The following is a 19,382-nucleotide window of genomic DNA, read 5'->3' as shown; positions in this document are numbered from 1 at the left end:
TAGACACATTGCTGGAGGTAAGGGAAACAAAAGCAAAAATCGTGACTTCATCAAGACAAAAGCTTCTGCAATGTGAAGGAAACAAAACTAAAAGGCAGGCTACAGGATAAGAGAAGATATTTGCAAATAACATATCTGATAAAGGATTAGTATCCAAAATCTATAAAGAATTTATCAAACTCAATCCCCCACCCAACAAAACAAATAATCTAGTTAAGAGATGGGCAGAAGACATGAATAGACATTTTTCCAAAGAAGAAATCCAGATGGCTGACAGACACATGAAAAGATGTTCAACATCACTCGTCATCAGGGAAACACAAATCAAAACCATGATGAGATATCACCTCATACCTGTCAGAATGGCTAAAATTAACAGCACAAGAAACAAGTGTTGGAGAGGATACAGAGAAAAGGGAACCCTCTTGCACTGTTGTTGAGAATGCAGACTGTGCAGCCACTGTGGAAGACAGTATGGATGTTCCTCAAAAAACTAAAAAGAGGGACGCCTGGGTGGCTTAGTCGGTTAAGCGGCCGACTTTCGCTTAGGTCATGAGCTCGCGGTTCGTGGGTTCAAGCCCCGCGTTGGGCTCTGTGCTGACTGCCAGCTCAGAGCCTGGAGCCTATTTCAGAGTCTGTGTCTCCCCCTCTCTCTCTGACCCTCCCCTGCTCATGCTGTCTCTCTCTCTCTCTCCTAGAAATAAATTTAAAAAAAAAAAACCTAAAAAGAGAACTACCCTACAATTCAGCAATTGCACTACCAGATATTTTACCTAAGAATACAAAAATACAGATTCAAAGGGGTACATCACCCTGATGTTTATATCAGCATTATCAACAATAGCCAAACTATGAAGGGAGCCCAAATACCCACTGACTGATGAATGGATAAAGAAGATGTGTGGTATACACACACACACACACACACACACACACACACAAAATGAAATTTTACTCACCCATCAAAAGAAATGAAATCTTCCATTTGCAACAATGCAGATAGAACTAGAGTGTATTATGCTAAGTGAAATAATTCAGATAAAGAAAGATAAATATCATATGATTTCACTCATATGTTGAATTTAAGAAACAAAACAGATGAACATATGGTAAAGGGGGGAAGAAATGAACCATAAGAGACTCTTAAAGATAGAGAACAAACTGAGGGTTGATGAAGGGAGGTGGTTCATGAGTGGGGTAAATGGGTGGTGGGTATTAAGGAGGACACTTGTGTTGAGCACTGGGTGTTATATTTAAGTGTTGAATCACTAAATTCTACTCCTAAAAACAATATTACACTATATGTTAAGTAACTAGAATTTAAATAAAATTTTGAAAAAAGAAAGAAAAAGATCTCAAATCAATGAACTCAGTTTCCACCCGAGTTCTGAGAAACTGATAAAGAAGAGCCAATTAAGTCCTATGTAAGCAGAAAAAAATATATATCAAAGCAGATATAAATAAAATAGAAAACAGAAAAACAATATTGAAAATAAATTGTTGGCTCAGTTGGTTGAGCATCCTACTCTTGATTTTGGCTCAGGTCATGATCTCATGGTTCATGGGATCGAGCCCCACGTTGGGCTCTGGGCTGACAACAAGGAGCCTGCTTCGGATTCTCATTCCCTCTCTCTCTGTCCTTCCATGCCCCCCTCAAAAGAAAAAAGAAATAAAAAATTGAAAGCTGGTTCTATAACATCAATAAAACTTAAGTCTGAAGGGCAACAGATCAGGAAAAAAAGAATAAAAACAAAAATTATCAATATTAAGAATGCAAGAGGAATGTCAGTAAACATTCTGCAGATACTAAAATAATGAGACACTATGAACAAATTTAAGCCAGTAAATTTGATAACTTTGATGTTGACAAACTCCTTAAAACTTTGTCAAATTCCTTAAAAGATACAAACAACAAAAGATGACTAAGAAAGAAATATATATAACCTGGATAGCCTTATATCAATTATAGAAATTGAATTTGCAGTTAAAAAAAACCTTCCTAGGAGAACACATCATTATCAAGTGGATTTTATCTCTAGTGTACAAAGCTGATTCAACATTCAAACATCAATAAATATAATTTACCATGTTAATGGCTTAAGGGAAAAATACATGATCATCTCAATAGATGCAGAAAAAGTATTTGATGAAATTCAACATCTATTCATGATTAAAAGTCTTAGCAAAGTAGGAATAAAAGAGAATTTATTTAACCTGAGAAAGGGAATCTACTTAATCATACATACTGGTTAAAGACTGACTGCTTTTCAGAAAGATCAGGAATATGACACGGGTATCTACTTCCAGCACTCACCTTTAACATTGTACTGGAAGTCTGAGCCAGTGCAATAAGGCAAGGAGGGAAAATGGTATGCAGATTGGAAAGAAAGTCTCTTTCTAAAAAGTTTTTTTGGGGAGCCTGGGTGGCTCAGTCAGTTAATCATCCAACTTCGGCTCAGGTCGTGATCTCACGGTCAGTGAGTTTAGGCCCCATGTCAGGCTTTGTGCTGACAGTCTAGAGCCTGCTTCAGATTCTGTGTTTCCCTTTCTCTCTCTGCCCCTCCCCTGCTCATGCTCTGTCTCTCTGTCTCTGTCTCTGTCTCTCTCAAAAATGAATAAACATTAAAAAAAATTTTTTTTAATCCAAGTCAATTGTATTTCTATAGATGAACAATTGGAATCAAAATACTAAAAATACTGTTTCCTATAGTGCCACCCAAAAAGGAGAAAAATACTTAGGTATAAATGTAATAAAATATGTGCAAGATATATATACAGAACTATAAAACACTGATGAAATAAATCAAGACCTAAATAAATTAAGAGATATGTTAACAAGTAGAGGGTCAATATCATTGATACGTCACTTATGCGGGCAGGGGCAGGGGAATGTCATTTAAGAAAAAAACCTTAAGAAGAAAATACTAAATCAAAAGGTGAATTTAGGACAGTTAAATGATATAAAGCCAAAATATAAAAATCGACTATATTTCTATATACTAGCAATGAACAAATGGAAAGCTTTATGGGTGGTGGCTTTTAAATGTAGGGTGATTGGAGAATCTGTATGTTAGTACCATTAGGTCTTCTTCTCAGGTCAGATTCCTCAGAGAAATTTTCCAGGATTCTGCTTTGAGGTTGATGGCGTGTGCTTAGCTGTCAGTCTTCTAGGAGTAGAGTCTGGGAAGAAGGCTGGGGGTGAGGTTTGGGAAGGGAGGGGAAGAACTAAGCATTCAGTATATAATCATTCCGCTCCCTGGAAAGGGCTCCCCACACATTGTTTTTCATGGTCCTTGGCTTCATCATCTGGGAAGTTCCTACTTATTCATTATCCACTTTGGTCACATCTGAAGTGGACCCTGAAGAGGTGATATTGGGTGTAGCAAAGAACTGTCAATTATCTATTAAACATGTTTCTCTAAAAATAGAACCTCTAAACCAGCACTTTTTTGTTTTTCTGGAGAGCTGGTTTACTAGCACGCTACCTCAGAGATCTCTGAATTTCAGAGAAGATATGTCCTTACCCAAGCTTAAGCCTTCCAGGCTGAATTATAATTGGTCTCAACCAATCATAATAAAGTGTCACTCTCCTAGCTCTGGTGGTCAACTGACACTTGATAATGAAATATAAAGCCAAAGTCTTCTGGATGGGACTTTTGGAAAATGTTTGCTTTCCTAATTTAAAGAGGAAAATCCAAGCACAGTTTGCCATTCCCCGTTTTACTTGCTGGCACATAGACATAGCACTGGAAATACAGCCATCTTGCACCATGGAACAGCAAGTCAATATGGAGGCTGGATCCTTGATGACATTGTTATAGCCACTAACCAGACCTTGATGTCCTATTCCTGGACATCTCATTATGTGAGAAAAATAAGACCATCATTCTTAAGCCACTGTGCTTTGGCTTTTCTATAACCATTCCTAGTTCAATGCAGTTCAATCAATTTCTACCAGTGTAGCTGAGCACCTTTTTCTGATGTTTATTTTCTTTTACAGTTTTCCTTCTGTAATATGCCTTTTCATGTATTTTGCCCATTTTCCCACTGTACTATTTATTGTATTCATGTTGACTGTGGTCATTCTTCCTATTTTCTGAATATTAATCCTGTGTCTGTTAATACATGTTGTAAATATATTTCGTCAATTCCAAGATGTGCATTTTTTTTTCACCTTTGAACATCTCCGAAATTGAGATGTGTCATATAAATTATGGTATCTCATATTGCAGTCATCAGGGGACAGAGTTGGCATTGCTGTTGCCATAACCTGAAGCATATTTGCCGAGAAGCCAATGGGGCTCAAAGTTCAGATTCAAGGGGTGCCTGGATGGCTCAGTTGGTAGAGCAGGACCCATGATCTCAGGGTCCTGAATTCAAGTTCCACATTGGGCATACAGCCTAGTTAAAATAAAATAAAATAAAAATTTTTTTTTAAAGTTCAGACTCTTAACTAGCTTGGATCTCTCCCAAGGCCATGGAAGGGGCACTAGCATAGCAGTGTCATGTGGTTCTATAAATTTTACAGTAGTAAATTATTTTAACCTCAATCTGTTAAGGTCATGTATCTTCCTATCACAACTTCCTCAATGTCAGGTAATGTTATAGTCTGTTAGATGATAGAGCCTGTTAAGAGAAATTGGAGTTGGGGAACATTTAGTTCTGATGTAATGTGGTTTGCAGACATTCTTGTGTATCGCTAAGTTGTAGTTAATTGTCTCAGTATAGGAATGGCTTCCCCTACCCTGTGCCAACCCAGCATCACCACACAAAGAAACAGCCAGAGGCCCTATTATGATATCAGTGCTTCCTATGACACCCAGCACCAGAAAGAAGTATGTGGGTAGTGGAGGAGAAACAAAATTTGAAATGTCCTTTTCTTTCGTATTGCAAGGTGGCTGACACACCTTCAGATGCTGAATCCACATCTCAGGTAGAAATAAAAAATAGGGACAGTCCCAGCTTTATTGGTCCTTTTCGTTAGGTGAGTGACAGCTGTCCCAGATATCTGTTATCAGACATCTCCTTGTATCTTACCAACCAGACTGAGAAACTCTCCAAAAGACTGGGAAGGTGACAATGTGATGTCATGACTGGCTCAGACCAATAATAATATCCTGCATGATAATAAGGTATCACATTTGGCTATATTAATACCAAACAAAAATGGAATATTGGATAGACAACCAACAATGTTGTCACAAACACCCTTCCCAAGTCTAGACCTAGGGAACCTGCCTGCAGGACAGCCCAGATATGCACAAGACATACTTATACAGGGCCACTGTCTCACATACACAGGCCCTGAGAGTTTAGAATGAAGGAAGAAAGAGAACAAGGAAGAATGGCCTCCAGAGCCAACAGGACTCCCAGACTATCACTGCACTAGACCCACACCCACCAAAGTCAGAAAATGGTAGCAAATTCCCACCTCCTGAGCAGTTAACCCAGGAAACAATGTTCCCAGAGCCTAATACAATCCAGTCTCTGGTTTTGCCAAAGAACCAACCTAAGCTTCAGAGGTAGCCAAAGGCAAGTCAATAGGCAAAGAAGATAAAAAGGTTCTTGGTTTGGGGATCATCAGTTGGTTTATACTGGTTGTCTGAAGTCTACAGCCTGTGAATTTAATTATTATTGGGACATTTCCCCACTGAGGGTGATTGTGTCCTGTTTATATTGTAGCAGTAGGGAAAATCCACCTCTGCATACTTCCTCTTCTTCCAGAAACTGGGGTGTGGGACATCCCCTTCTTTTTGAAAATTGTGGAAGTGTGCAATAGTGAAAACTTCATCATCAGATCTTACTTGAAGGGCCCATCTTACTCATATCACATATGTTTGAAACATCTTAATTTCCTATTCCCTTTTAAGTTCTATGGTCCTGATATCCAATAGCCGCATAAGGTGTGAGTTCTGTAAATGATACAACCTTGAGAAATATCTCCCTCTGTCTGTATGTTGGCATCTTCCGTGCTTTGCCCAAAGGCTGTGAACACAGCTTCTTGCACAATCATTGCTGTGCCCCAAGAACATGCCTCTCGAGGGCAGTTTCTCTGTCAGCCCCATGATGGTTTCCCTCTTGACAGGTTCCTGAACAAAATCCGGTGACTCCAAGGCTTTTGCCTCATTTTACAAATATTCTCCCATTCTTCCCTACTAACTCAAAGTTGGGTAATGAGCCCAGCAGGGAAAGGGGAGAAGACTTTATATCCATATTTCATCACAGGCAGGAGTAGTCAGTGAAATATAAACAAAAGTTGTTGGGTGGTACTTCTAAAGCTACCTTGATGCCCTGATTTTCCTCCTTCCTGTTGCCCCAAAATGAATGTCATGGCTGGAGCTCCCGCAGCCTCATTGGGACCATGACGGAAATGCAAAGAGAATCTCAGAGACCTTGGTGTGACATCCTTAAGACCAAAGCCACAGAATCTCACTGAAAGAAAATTAAATTTTCTTGGCTTATGCCAATGAAGTTAATGTCTGTTACTACCAGCCAAAAGCAATTTTTAGCTAACACATTTGCCTTATTTCTGCTTTTGAATAACTTGTTACTTTAATGTCAGCAAAATATTTCTGTGTCACATCGTTTTTTGTAGAGGAGGGTTTGTTTCTGGTAATATATTTCTTTCCTTCACTCTCTAGTCATTTAAGAAAGCTTCAACGGTGCTTTAAATATATTTTTTTTAATTTTAATGTTTATTTTTTTAATGTTTATTTATTTTTGAGAGAGAGAAACAGAGCATGAGTGGGGGAGGAGCAGAGAGAGAGATATATAGAATCCAAAGCAGGCTCCAGGCTCTGAGCTGTCAGCGCAGAGCCTGCTGTGGGGCTCAAACTCAGAACTGCAAGATCATGACCTAAGCCAAAGTCGGTACTCAACTGACTGAGCCAACCAGGTGGCCCTTTAATGTTTATTTTTTTTAATTTTTAAAAAATTTTTAATCTTTATTTATTTTTGAGAAGAGGAGAAGGACAGAGTGCAAGTAGGAGAGGAATAGAGAGAGGGAGACACAGAATCCAAAGCAGGCTCCAGGCTCTGAGCTCTCAGAACAGAGCCTGATGCGAGGCTTGAACTCACGAATGACCTGCCCTAAAGTTGGATGCTTAACCGACTGAGCCACCCAGGTGCCCCTTAACGTTTATTTTTGAGAGAGAGAGAGGGAGAGAGAATGAGCATGGTAGGGGCAGAGAGAGAAGGAGACAGAGAATCTGAAGCAGGCTCTGCACTGTCCAGGCTGTCAGCAAAAAGCCTGACGTGGGCTCAAACCCACAAACCAGGAGAGCATGACGTGAGCCAAAGTTGTACACTGAGCCACCCAAGTGCCCTGATACTTTAACATGCTTTGAAAATTAGTCTATTTTCCTCTCATTCATTATGGCCTTTATATATCATCTTTCTTCGCATTTCTTTTGTTTAAATGTTTATTTATTTATTTTGAAAGAAAGAGAAAGAGCAGGGGAGATGCGGAGAGAGGGAGAGAGAGAGAGAGAGAGAGAGAATCCCGACCAGTCTCCGAGCTGTCAGTGCAGAGCTTGATGTGGGGCTCAAACCCATAAACCATGAGATCATGACCTGAGCCAAAAACGAAGAGTTGGATGCTGAACTGACTGAGCCACCCAGGTGCCCTCTTTGCATTCCTTTTAAACAAATCCTAATCCCCCCCTAGACAGATGAACTCCCTCAAGCCGACTTGAGTAGAGATGATAAACTCCAAAATACAAAATAAACAAAATTAGGGGCACCTAGTAGAACATGTGATTCTTACTCTCAAGGTCATGAGTTCAAGCCCTACGTTGTGTGTGGAGCCTACTTAAAATTAAAACAAAAACAAAACACAGCTATATGCTTTCTTGTCCTGATTATCTAACACCCTTTTTACTGAAGCCCATGCAGTTAAAATCCAGGGGCAAGCAACTGGGTGGCTCAGTTGGTTGAGCCTCCAACTTTGGCTCAAGTCATGATCTCACAGCACAGAGCCTGCTTCAGATACTCTGTCCCCCACCCCCACCCCACCACCCCTTCCCAACTCATGTCTCTCAAAAAATAAATAAACATTAAAAAATAAAAATATAAATGTAAAAATAAAATCCAGGGCAAGATTACAGCCGTCAACCGCAACATAGGTCTCTGCAGCCTGTAGAGACCAAAGGCCCATGCTTATTAGAGAGCTGACAACCAGTTTAGGGAGAACCTTGTTGGAATATAAATTCGAAACAATTTTAATTCTTCCACTTGTTGCTGTGCAATGTGTCTGTTCAGTGCTATCCTTCCCCTTAATCACATCTCCGTCTAATTCCATAACTTTTAAGTCAATTTCAGTTGCGAAATCAGTCGATCTTCTGTCTCTGAGATTCAGCTCTATTCATTTCAAACTTCAACTTCATATCCAATTCAAAATTCTTCTCTCCTCCATCCTTTCTCCCTCTGTCCCCTCTTGCCAAGTTTGGCCTAGGTTCTGGCTGATTTGAGTCTGTGGGAGGCATGCTCTGCTCACATGTATCTCCCTCATTCCTCTGCCCTCTATTCATCCTTTCATACGGAAAGGGAAACCAAGAGAAGGAGTAGACAGCTCCCATCCTGTCACTAACCTGACGAAGTGGCCATCCCTTCCTGTTGACTGATCCGAGTTGCTGACCAGCTCATTGACTATTGACTTGATGATGGGGTGATGGCTCCAATAGGCCCTGAGGATAAAGGGCTCAATCTCAAGCCAGTCCCAGATGCACTCTGGTCTCATTTCCCAGTTGCGTGGGTACCTGACAAGACTATGGCCTCTCCAGTTCTCAATCACAAACTATGCCAACAACTCATACTATACAGAAAAATTGGAAATCCAGGGACTTAAGTAAGTGCCTCAGTGATCTGCATGGAGGAAATAGCTCCTCCTTTCTCTCCCTCTGTGCTACAGTTCTTTCTTCCTGATGTAGGCCTCAATCTTTCTTCTTTCTCATGTTGATTTTATCCGGGAAGTATGTAAGGAGGGGCCTTGGGCATCCCCTGTGCCCTGGCCCTGGTGAGACATAGGACTATCATATGGCCAGAGTGTATGTGTCACCTAATGTCTGCGCTATGAATAGGAAAGGTTGAGAGAGGGGGTCCAGGTCCTTGACACTAAAGTGTAGTCAGAGAAGAAATCAAAAACAGGATAAATAAATGCTAGAAGCTACCAAATACTGATGGGCTATCGAACTGGATTAACTTCCTTCTCTGGGAGGAATTGCTGAGAATTCCTCTCTGAGGAATTGCAGAGTACAATTGCATTTGTACTCTGGTTTTGAGCCATATGGATGTCCCCCTGAGGCAAGGCCAATTGAGGCTTGTGGTTACCTGAGACTTGGATTTTGGTTGGGGGCTAGAGAGAGCTGAAGCCACAGCCCAGTCCCTCCCCACTGCCCCCTTCTATCTGCCCATCTGTCCTTTTCGCCTCCTGTGCAGGGAAACCCCACTACCCCACAAGTCTGATTCCACTGACTACTCCCATTGAACCTCTAGTTCATTCCTCTGTGTGTGAAGGAAATCCTCCTTGAATCCAGGATGGAGATTATAGAGGTTGGGCTGTAGGAAGAGGAAATACAAAGGGGAAGTGGGGTTTATGCTGGGTTTTGGAGTCCAGAGAGAGAAGGACATGTAATGGGTGAGGAGAGCTAGAAAGTGGGGAAGGAGGGCAGGTCCAAGCCTGGCCCCCGCATCTGCTGGCAATCGGAGTGTATGCATCCCAGGTGAGCAGGTGGTGGGGCAGAAGCCAGTGGAGATTGGGAGAATAGATATTCTTTATTCTCTGAGATATTTAGCAAAATCCATGGACTTACAAGGCTTTTTTAAGTGTATTTATTTAGAGAGAGAGAGTGCATGCACATGAGTGGGGGTGGGGCAGAAAGAGAGGGGGAGAAAGAATCCCAAGCAGGCTTCATACTCTCCACACAGATCCTGACCCAGGCCTTAATCCCATGAATGGTGAGATCATGACCTGAGTCAAAATTAAAAGTCAGTTGCTTAACCGATTGAGTCACCCAGGCTCCCCAAGACATGAGATGATATCTGCAGGTGTGTGTGATGGTGTCTTACACACCAGCTTTGGATCAGAAGCCTATGTCGTAGGGCAGATAGGATTCCTGCCTGAAACCTACCAGGGAGAGGAAGACTACGTCTGGTGAACTGATACCTTCCCAGAAGAAAGGTGAAGAGATGCAAACCACTGACAGGTTCTTCTTTCTCTATCCACAGATCTTGTACATCAGAGTTTCCTGGCCCCTGGACCAGACCACGGTCCATCTGCCCCCATGGCCCCGCCCCTCCTGCAAGTCCTCTGGCTCTCTCCCCAGGGAGTTCTCGGACCTAACCCGTCTTCTGCACTGGCCTCCTACTCCAGGAGATGCAGGGGACCTTTTAGCCTCCACCAGTCCCCAGACTTCCACCTACCACCTGAGGGATCCTTCCCAGGCCAGCTACACGCTGGGAGGCTACCTAGAGGCCATCCTTATTGCCAGAGACCACCAGGGCAGGCCCAAGACCTGTGGTGGGGATCTGTTTCGGGCACAGCTGCTGGGTCCCCACCTGAAGGCAGGAGTCTCTGGGGATATCCAGGATATGGAGAATGGCACCTACCTGTTGTCATTCCCGCTGCTCTGGGCTGGGCAGGCGCAGGTGCAAGTGCGGCTGATCCACTCCAGCGAGGCAGTTGGGGTCCTGCGGGGAATCTGGAGAGACCAATGGGCCACGGTCGATTTCACGGGCTATTTCCGAGGACCCACAGGATATGAAGAAATTGTGACTTGTAATGTTAACCCCCTGCTTACTGGAGAGGAAGAGTCTACCTGTCACTACAGGGATGAAGATTCTGGTGAGCTCTGGTTCTGTGCTCGACCCCCAACCCTGCCCTGTGACACACTGGTTGGGCATTCAAGTGGACATTACTGGAATTTGACCACACCACATGAGGAGGCCCTGCTGGCATGGTAAGAAACCCAGCATTATCTGGGATGTCTGCCCCAACCCTTGAACCCCAGTCCCTGTGATTATTCCGCCTGAGCAACTACCCTTATTCATCTATTCCTTTCTATTAGACATGTTTCCTACTATATGTCTGGTCTCATACTAAGTGCTGACTACTTTTATGTAATGGTCAGCATCCCTGCCCTTTACAAGTTTTCAGTGAGGAGATTTGTGACTTTTGTTTTGTTTTGGGTTTATTTGCTTGCTTATGTTTTTGTTTGTCTGTCTTTTTTTTGGGGGTGGGGGGGAGAGAGAATCTTAAGCAGGCTCCATGCTCAGTGCGGAGCCCGACACAGGGCTCAATCCCATGACCCTGGGATCATGACTTGAGCTGAAATCAAGAGTCAGATGCTCAATTGACTGAGCCAGCCACCCAGGCACCCCTGTGGAGACTCATGAATTTTAAAAGCACAGTGTGATAAGTGCCTAAGTTCAGTATGCACTGAGTGGTTTGCGGATACAGAGATAGGGCAACCCACTTGGCCTGGGAAGGATCCTAAAGCTCGAAGGATCCCTCAGGTAGTATTTATCTAAAGCTTGAAGGAGAACCATGGACCTCTGGCAAAAGAGAAGCACTGTAGGCCTCTCTGCTCTTCTGACAGCCCCTGTAAGGAGAGATGTAGGGTAGAAATCACCAGCATATGTAGTGGGGAGTATGGAGGATGGATGTTACCCCTGAGTGAGAGGGGGGCAGAGCCTGCAGCCCAGAAGCTGATAAGGGCTGAGAACTGTCCTCAGTCTCAGGACGGGGGTGGGGGCAAGCCTCCCTGGGTGGACAGAGGATGGGAGTCAGGGAGGGGAGTTGAGCAAACAGGCTCAACTGTCCCTGAGAATTGAGGCAGGGTTGGGGGTTAGAGAGACCCGAGGGAGAAGGGAGGCAGTTTTTAAAGTGGGAGACCTGTGCATCTGGTCTCCAGCAGGGAGAGTAGGGGATGGAGGTAAAAACAGGGTCCTAGAAGATGACAGGGTGGGGGCAAAGCAGGAGTGGAGGGACATTCCCACTGAGTGGGGGGAGAGAAGAGCCAGAGGTGTTCACGGGGCAGGCTGGCAGCGATGGTGGCTGCTGCCCCGCTGCCCCAAGGAGGGCTACCATGAGGACTGGAGGAGGGGAGTGAGCCGAGCTGGAGTCCCCGGCGGTGCCCAGGTGCCTGCTGGCCTCACCAGGCACCTATCTCTGGAGGCTCTCAGTAGCTTGTGTCTGGGGAATTCCCACTAACATTTACTTCCTGGCATGAGAATTTAGCACCAGGTAACCTTGGTCTTTCCAGACCAATTCTTATTGTTCTCTTTGGTCAAAAAAGAAGAACCGCATATCCTTTTCTCACTGGTCCATTAAAAATACATCTAAGGTGGGGCGCCTGGGTGGCTCAGTCAGTTAAGCGTCTGACTTTGGCTCAGGTCATGTTCTCACGGTTTGTGGGTTTGAGCCCCACATCAGGCTCTGTACTGACAGCCAGCTCAGAGCCTAGAGCCTGTTTCAGATTCTCTCTGACCCTCCCCTGTTCACGCTGTCTCTCTCTCTCAGAAATAAATAAAACATTTTTAAAAAATTTTTAAAATACGTCTAAGGTTATGGAGCGCCTGGATGGCTCAGTCGGTTAAGTATCCAACTCTTGATTTTGGCTCAGTTCATGATCTAGCAGTCATGAGATCAAGCCCCATGTCTTGATCCCATCTGAGGACCTCTGCAGCCAGGCTGTTGGGAAGAGAAGCCCTCTCCAAGGGTCCTGCAAAGAAACTGACGCCTTGGCCATCTGGGATCCTCCCATAGTCCTCCCCAAAGTGCCTGCGGTTCAAACTTGTGTAATCTTGGGCTCTGCTGGGAGGGCAGGCATCTCTACCTGGGTCTTTGAGATCATCCTTCACCTGCTTCCTGAAGCTGTCACCTCTAGGGAGCACTAGGGCCCTGACACTCTCAGGGCAGGCCATACTCAGACATTTTTCTAGCTTATAGGAATATTCTCATCCCCTCTCCCCTCCAGAAGCAAATTCCCCTCTCCTCTTCAGACACAACCCCTTCAATGAGTCCATCTCTTCATACTGCAAATGTGTGCTGACCACCCTCTACGTGCTTGGCCCTGCTGGAGACACTGGGAACATAGCAGTGAAGAAACAGTTAGGACCTTGCCCTGGTAAAGCTTACTTATGACCGGAGGGAGAATGATAAACAATAAACATAACAATAAGTAAATAGTATAGAATGCTAAAGAAGATGGGGTACCTGGGTGGCTCAGATGGTTATACATCTGACTCTTGATTTCAGCTTAGGTCATGATCTCAAGGTTCATGGGTTTGAGCCCCATGTCAGGCTCTGATGCTGACAGTGCAAAGCCTCCTTGGAATTCTCTCTCTTTCACTCTCCCTCTCTGCCCCTCTGTCACTCACATGTTCTCTCTCCCTCTCTCTCAAAAATAAATAAATAAACTTTTGAAAATTAAAAAAAAAAAAGGACGCTAGAAGGAAATTTGTCCTAGGGGAAATTTAAAACATAGAGGAGGTGAGGATTAGAAGTACGATGGGGTCAGGTTGCAATGTTAAATGGGGGGTCAGGGTAGACCTCATTAAGAATTTGGCATTCCAAGCTCCTTGCTGAGTGTGGAGCCTACTTAGGATTCTTTCTCCCCCTTTCCCTCTTGCCCCTCCCCCGCTCGCGTGCATGCACTCTCGTTCTCTCTCTCTCAAAATAAATAAACTTACACACACACACACACACACACAAAATTGGCATTCGAGCAAAGACTTAAAGGGAATGAGAGAGTTGGCCCAGAATGTACCTGAGACAAGAAAGTTTGGGCAGAGGAAATGCCACAGTGTGCCTGGTATGTCTGAGGAACAATAAAGGATGCCAAATAGCTGGGATGCAATGAGGGACAGAGGTGGGCAGGTGAAGACCAGCGGTGTTAAGAAAAGGATGTGGCATGACCAGGAAGGGCTCTGTGAGTACATGGATTTTTAAGTGAAAAGGGAGTCATTGCAGGATTTTGAGCAGAAGATGGACATGATATGATTCACGTCATTTAAAGGATCTCTCAGACTATTGCACTGAGAATGGACTGCAGGTTAAGGGAGAATCAGGGAGAATGAAAGGTAGGAGGCCTCTACTTCGGGTTGCAGTAGTAGAGGTGTCCAAAGTGATTCATTTCTGGGTATATTCAGAAGGCAGCGCCCATAAGATGTCCTGAGAGAACACAGAATGTGCCGAAAAGCGAGAACTCGTGGGTGGCTGCAGGGTTTGGGGCTCACTCCCCGGAAGGACAGTTGCGGGTGGGGGCAGTAGGGGTGGAGATCGGGAGTTTGGTCACATGCCTTAGACACCAAGCAGAGATGTTGAACAGATGGCTAGGCTCACAAACCTGGAATCTGGCAGAGAAGTCGAGGCTGGAGATCTTGGCTGAGTGAAATCACCAAGGGAGGGAATGTGATCTGGAGACAGGAGCAAAGGCTGAGCCTGGAGCATAGGAATAAGGGGCTATCAGGGGAGGGAGGTGTCCTGGCAACCAGAAGAAGAGCAAGTCCCAGGGATAAAGAAGCAACTGCTGGTCTAATGATGGTTAGGGAGAATCCAACAGGGCGGGGTCAATGGGACCAAGAGGAGAGTTAGCACTTCTTATAAAAGGCTCCAAGCCCCTTCCTGTATAAGTCGTCTTTATAATTTCCTGTATTTTTGTGATGCTTTGATGCCTTGGGGCCTTGTGGACCTAGGGAGGACCAACCGCTCCCAGGTTTAGCTAGTTCTTAGAGGGGCCAACAAATTGCCTTGAGCATACCATCCAATTTTAGTGCACACCACCACCCTGCCTCCTTCTATCAGGGTCCTACAGTCTGGGCCAACATCCCTGGACTGAAATCACTCCAGAGCTAGGTAGTGACCACCAGAATCTGCCTCTATAGCCCAGAACTCACTGAAATCATTCAAATGATCCAATCCTAATCCTTCTCAGCTGCTTACCCTTCTTTGCCGATTCCTTCCTGTGAAAATCACTACAAAGGTTTGTGCCTTCTGTTTGCTCTTGCCTCCTCTGCCCCCAACTGACCCTGGTGCCTCCTCGTGTGGCCCCACATGGTGCACTGTGCCCCTGCTTCTCAGGGACTCTGAGTAACCCCCTATCTTTCTCATGGCCATCATCTCCTGATGTTTTGGTCTCACCAAAAGCCTGAGTGCATTTTAAAACAGCTCTGCTTCCTGCACTGACAGAATCCCTGAGGCCAAGGACCTGGATCCCTGAACTCCAGCTTCCAATCCCTCTCCTGACCCCAAGGCTTCAGTATCTCCCAGGAGCTATGACACTGGACAATGCCCTTGATTTTGAGAACGTCCTTTCCTACAAGAACCCCCATCTCACCTCAGCCCAGAGTGCCTTCCCATAACACATTTCCATTAAGGGCTCCCCTCTTGCAAATTGGTTTCTCTTCAGGAATGTGACAGACAAGGCCCTCCCTCAGGGTATTTCACCAATCTGGGTGGCCAAGGAGAGCAACAAGAGTCTGGGTAAGTGACACTGGGGCTTGCAGAAAAGGCAGCACGTGTTTCATGACTGTGGCTTTAGACACTTCTGTACCCATCGATTGTTCTGCTTACAAATAATTGTTTACAGTTCTGTCCCCTCGACAACCATGCCACCCTGGGATCCCAGGCCCAAAGCCCTCTGGCTTCTACCACCAAGATGTGTGGCACTCACTGTCCTGCTCCAGCCGCTCCTTCTCCACTGTTGACAGCATCCTGGGCTGCCTGGCTGGTCACGTCGTCCACATGATAGGGGACTCCACGCTTCGGCAGTGGTGGGAGTACCTATGCGACACTGTGCCCTGTGAGTGGCCATGAAGGGAGAGGGCAGGGCTCCTAAGGCAAAAAGAGAAGATCCAGGGCTTTGAAAAGGCAGAAAACATTTCAGGAGAATGCTGTGGAAGGGCCAGATACTGGTTTGGGGACAGAGGCAGGGATGAGGAACAGGTTGCCCAGATTACGCATAATCTCAACAATTAGGTTGATGATCATTGGCTCTAACAGGAGGGTGGATGTGTTTGAAGAACGATGAGTAGATAACCTTAGCTGGAAGTCAGGATTTGCCAAGGGATATTGGAGGAATAGAGTTGTAATTTAAGAAAAGTGCTATAGGGAAATCAGGGGTTTATCTTGTAACTTTGAGAAGACACTGAATGTTTTCAGTTTGTTTGACTGATTGATTAAAAAAGGACAGGCTAAAGACTGGTTATAAGACACTTGTAGGTCAGCATGCAGGCTGGTGAGAGACTAAATTGGGGTCAGCAGTAAAGGAAGCATTGTACTGGGGAAACTGACCACTTGTTGACTGATTGCTTCTAGAAAGAAGGGAGATGACCAGGTAACTATGGAAAACAGAAAATGGACTCAAAATGGAAGTCACTGGGGTGCCTGACTGGATGTGAGAGCAAGGGACAGCAGTGGTAGAAGATTGTGTACTTATTTTATATTCTTCATATCGGGTTGTATGGCGGGTCTGCTGGGGAGCCTGTGCATGAGGCATTTGAACACAAGGGACTGGAAGTGAATTGAGATGTCCGAGCTTCAGACAGAATTTCCTGTTTATTCCCTGGAGGATAAAAGTTAAAAAGAGGCGAGAATGTCATGCAGGGTGAGTGCCATCTAAGCCTCCAACTTTTGTTGCACAGATTCCACAAATATAATGTAACATGGGTTCAGGAATTGCTTTATCAGGGAGCGCAGGCAACATGAGGGCCAAGGAAAGAAGGAACATCAGCACTGAGCTGCCTCTGCTACCTGTCTCCAATGGTCCCAAAGAGAAGTCTGCAGGGTGGGTCTGTGCTCTCCTGGAGGAGAACCCCCTCAGACTCTCCCTTCTCACCTACAAGGGTGAAGCCTTGTTGGGCTTCCCGGTGCAAGATGGAATTAGGCTGCCATTTGTTTACACGAGTTCTAAAAGTACCAGCTGCCCCCACCTACAGGTCTTGAGATCTGAGCTGTTGTCTACCCTCCTGCTTGAGGGATCAAAGCCTGCTGCCTCCCAGGAGGGTTAGTCTTGGTGCAGCCCCTTCCTTCAGGGAAAAAGAGAGCTTCAGTTCTAATGAATTTGGTGTTTAGGCAATCTCAGGTGGCCTCCCAGGGTCACTTTCCTACACAATAGGTGTATGTAGAGATGAATAGAATCTCATGCCAGAATGTTGGGAAAACCAGATCCTCTGCTAGCTAATTTGGTACCTTTCTGTGAAATAGAAAAAGTCCCCCCGCCCCCACATGCCCACAGAGCCCTGAAGCACAAGGTGGGGCAAGCAGGCAGAGGAGGGGCCTTTTAGTGCAGATGCGTCTAGCTCTCCCATCAGGGCACACAGCTGAGTGACTAGACTGGATTTCAGAAGATTCTGGATCCCTTGGTTGGCCACCATTGTGCAAAGACATATACTCGGCAGCCTTGACTCTCTAGCCTGGGGCAAATCTCCATCCACGGGTGGGTAAAGGGAGCCAATGGATGAATCCAAGTTAAATCCTTTCTGCTCAGAAAAGAAGGAACATCCAAAGGAACATCAATGAGACAAAATGCTCCAGGGGCCAGGGAGGCTGAGGACTGAGAATGGGTTGTGGGACTTGGTAACCACTGGCAATATTATAGATTAGAGAGAACATAACCAGGTGGCTGGGCCAGAGGATATTTGTGTCCTAAGGGGAAACTAATGCTAGATCTTCCAGGTAATTGAATGAGGAAGTATGGTCCTATATTAGCTTCTAAGCTTCCTCTTGTCCTCCCCACAGCCCTGAAGCCCATGGATCTCCACACCACATATCAGACGGGGCCCCTGATGGCAGTGGAGACTTCTCAGAGCATAGTGCTGCACTGGCGGGCCCATAGCTGGCCCCTGCGCTCCCTACACACACCAGTGGCCTCCCTGCACTCTGTAGTCCGGGAACTAGGGGGCCTCGCCGGGGGCCCTTACACAGTGGTGGTGCTGGGCCTGGGCGCCCACTTCACCACCTTTCCCCCATCTGTGTTTGTGCAACGACTCGCAGGGATCAGGGCAGCCGTGGCTGCACTACTGGCCCGGGAGCCCCGCACTCTAGTGGTCATCAAGCTGGCCAACACCGGCTATAAGTCTGTTTATGGCAGTGACTGGTTCACCCTCCAGGTGAATCGGCTTCTCCGAGCTGCCTTTGCTGACCTCCATGTGGCCTTTGTGGACGCTTGGGAAATGACCTCCAGTCTGGCCCTGCCCGACCAGATCCACCCAGGGCGGCTTATTGTCCGCAACTAGGTCAACTTCCTCCTGTCCTTCATTTGCCCCACTTGAGCACTTCTGCGGGCCCTGGGCTGTGAGAATGGAGAAGCTGGTATGATGATCAAACCTGGAAGCCCTTCCCCACAGCTGTCTGTACCTCCTCTTTTACTTTTCTAATGCACAGGCAATAAATCAACCAGTGAGAGTTGGGATGTGGCTGGGGAGGCAGGTGGCAGAAGAGGGAAACCTGGCAGTGGTCCAGTTCCCACATGGAAAAACAGTGCTGAAGGGATGAGGCAGAGCCAGAGCCAGAAACATCTATCACATCTGTGCGTATAAGGATTGTCATTTTTTTGTTCTTTTTTTTTAAATTAGTTTTTAAATTTTTTTAAAGTTTTACTTATTTCTGAGAGATAGAGAGAGACAGTGTGAGCAGGGGAGAGTCAGACAGAGAGGGAGATACAGAATCTGAAACAGGCTCCAGACTCTGAGCTGGCTGTCAGCACAGAGCCCGACATGGGGCTCGAACCCACAAACTGTGAGATCATGACCTGAGCTGAAGTCGGACACTTAACTGACTGAGCCACTCAGGCACCCCTGTCAGTTTTTGTTCTGGAGTCTCCATTTAGAGTGCCAGTGAGCCTTGCAAAGTTGTAAGAGAGGGATTCCATTTCAGTTCATCAGAGCCACCCTAGTGGAGAGCCTGACTATATATATAAAGACTTTTAGGTGTCGCTTTGTAAAATAAAATGTGCCTCCACATTGTAAAAATATTGCAATGCTTTTTGTAGAAAAAAAAATTTTTTTTACATTTTGTAATTTGCTTTACCTACTTTACATGTGAACATATTTTTCCTACATAAAAAATGTTCATCTATAATATTTTTTGTTTGTATCTCTTATTTTTTTACAAATATTTTATTGTCGAGTTGGTTTCCATATAACACCCAGTGCTCATCCCCACAAGTGCCCTCCTTCATGCCCATCTCCCCCCTCCCCCCCAACACCCATCAGTCCTCAGTTTGTTCTCAGCATTCAAGAGTCTTTCATGTTTTGCCTCTCTCCCCCTCCCCCACTATTTCCCTCCTTCTTCTCCCCCTTGGTCGTCCGTTAAGTTCCTCCTGATCCTCCTACACGTGCAAACATATGGTATTTGTCCTTCTCTGCCTGACTTATTTCGCTCA

General features: G+C 45.3%; 1 protein-coding gene across 1 annotated transcript; it reads left to right on the top strand.

Annotated features, from left to right (window-relative positions):
* Positions 1-10,224: 10,224 nt before the first annotated feature.
* Positions 10,225-18,539, top strand: LOC120225536 (NXPE family member 3-like; the record flags this gene model as incomplete). Its single annotated transcript, XM_039223724.1, is given in 4 exon segments — positions 10,225-10,955; positions 15,408-15,481; positions 15,588-15,800; positions 17,738-18,539. Coding segments are annotated over 4 exon segments (1,551 nt in total), but the record flags the coding sequence as incomplete, so codon positions are not given.
* Between the last annotated feature and the right edge of the window lie 843 nt (positions 18,540-19,382).

The sequence above is a fragment of the Hyaena hyaena genome, unplaced genomic scaffold (genome assembly GCF_003009895.1).
Source record: "Hyaena hyaena isolate Hyena2069 unplaced genomic scaffold, ASM300989v1 scaffold_1438, whole genome shotgun sequence".
NCBI lineage: Eukaryota > Metazoa > Chordata > Mammalia > Carnivora > Hyaenidae > Hyaena > Hyaena hyaena.
This window is presented reverse-complemented; position numbering and strand designations above follow the sequence as displayed.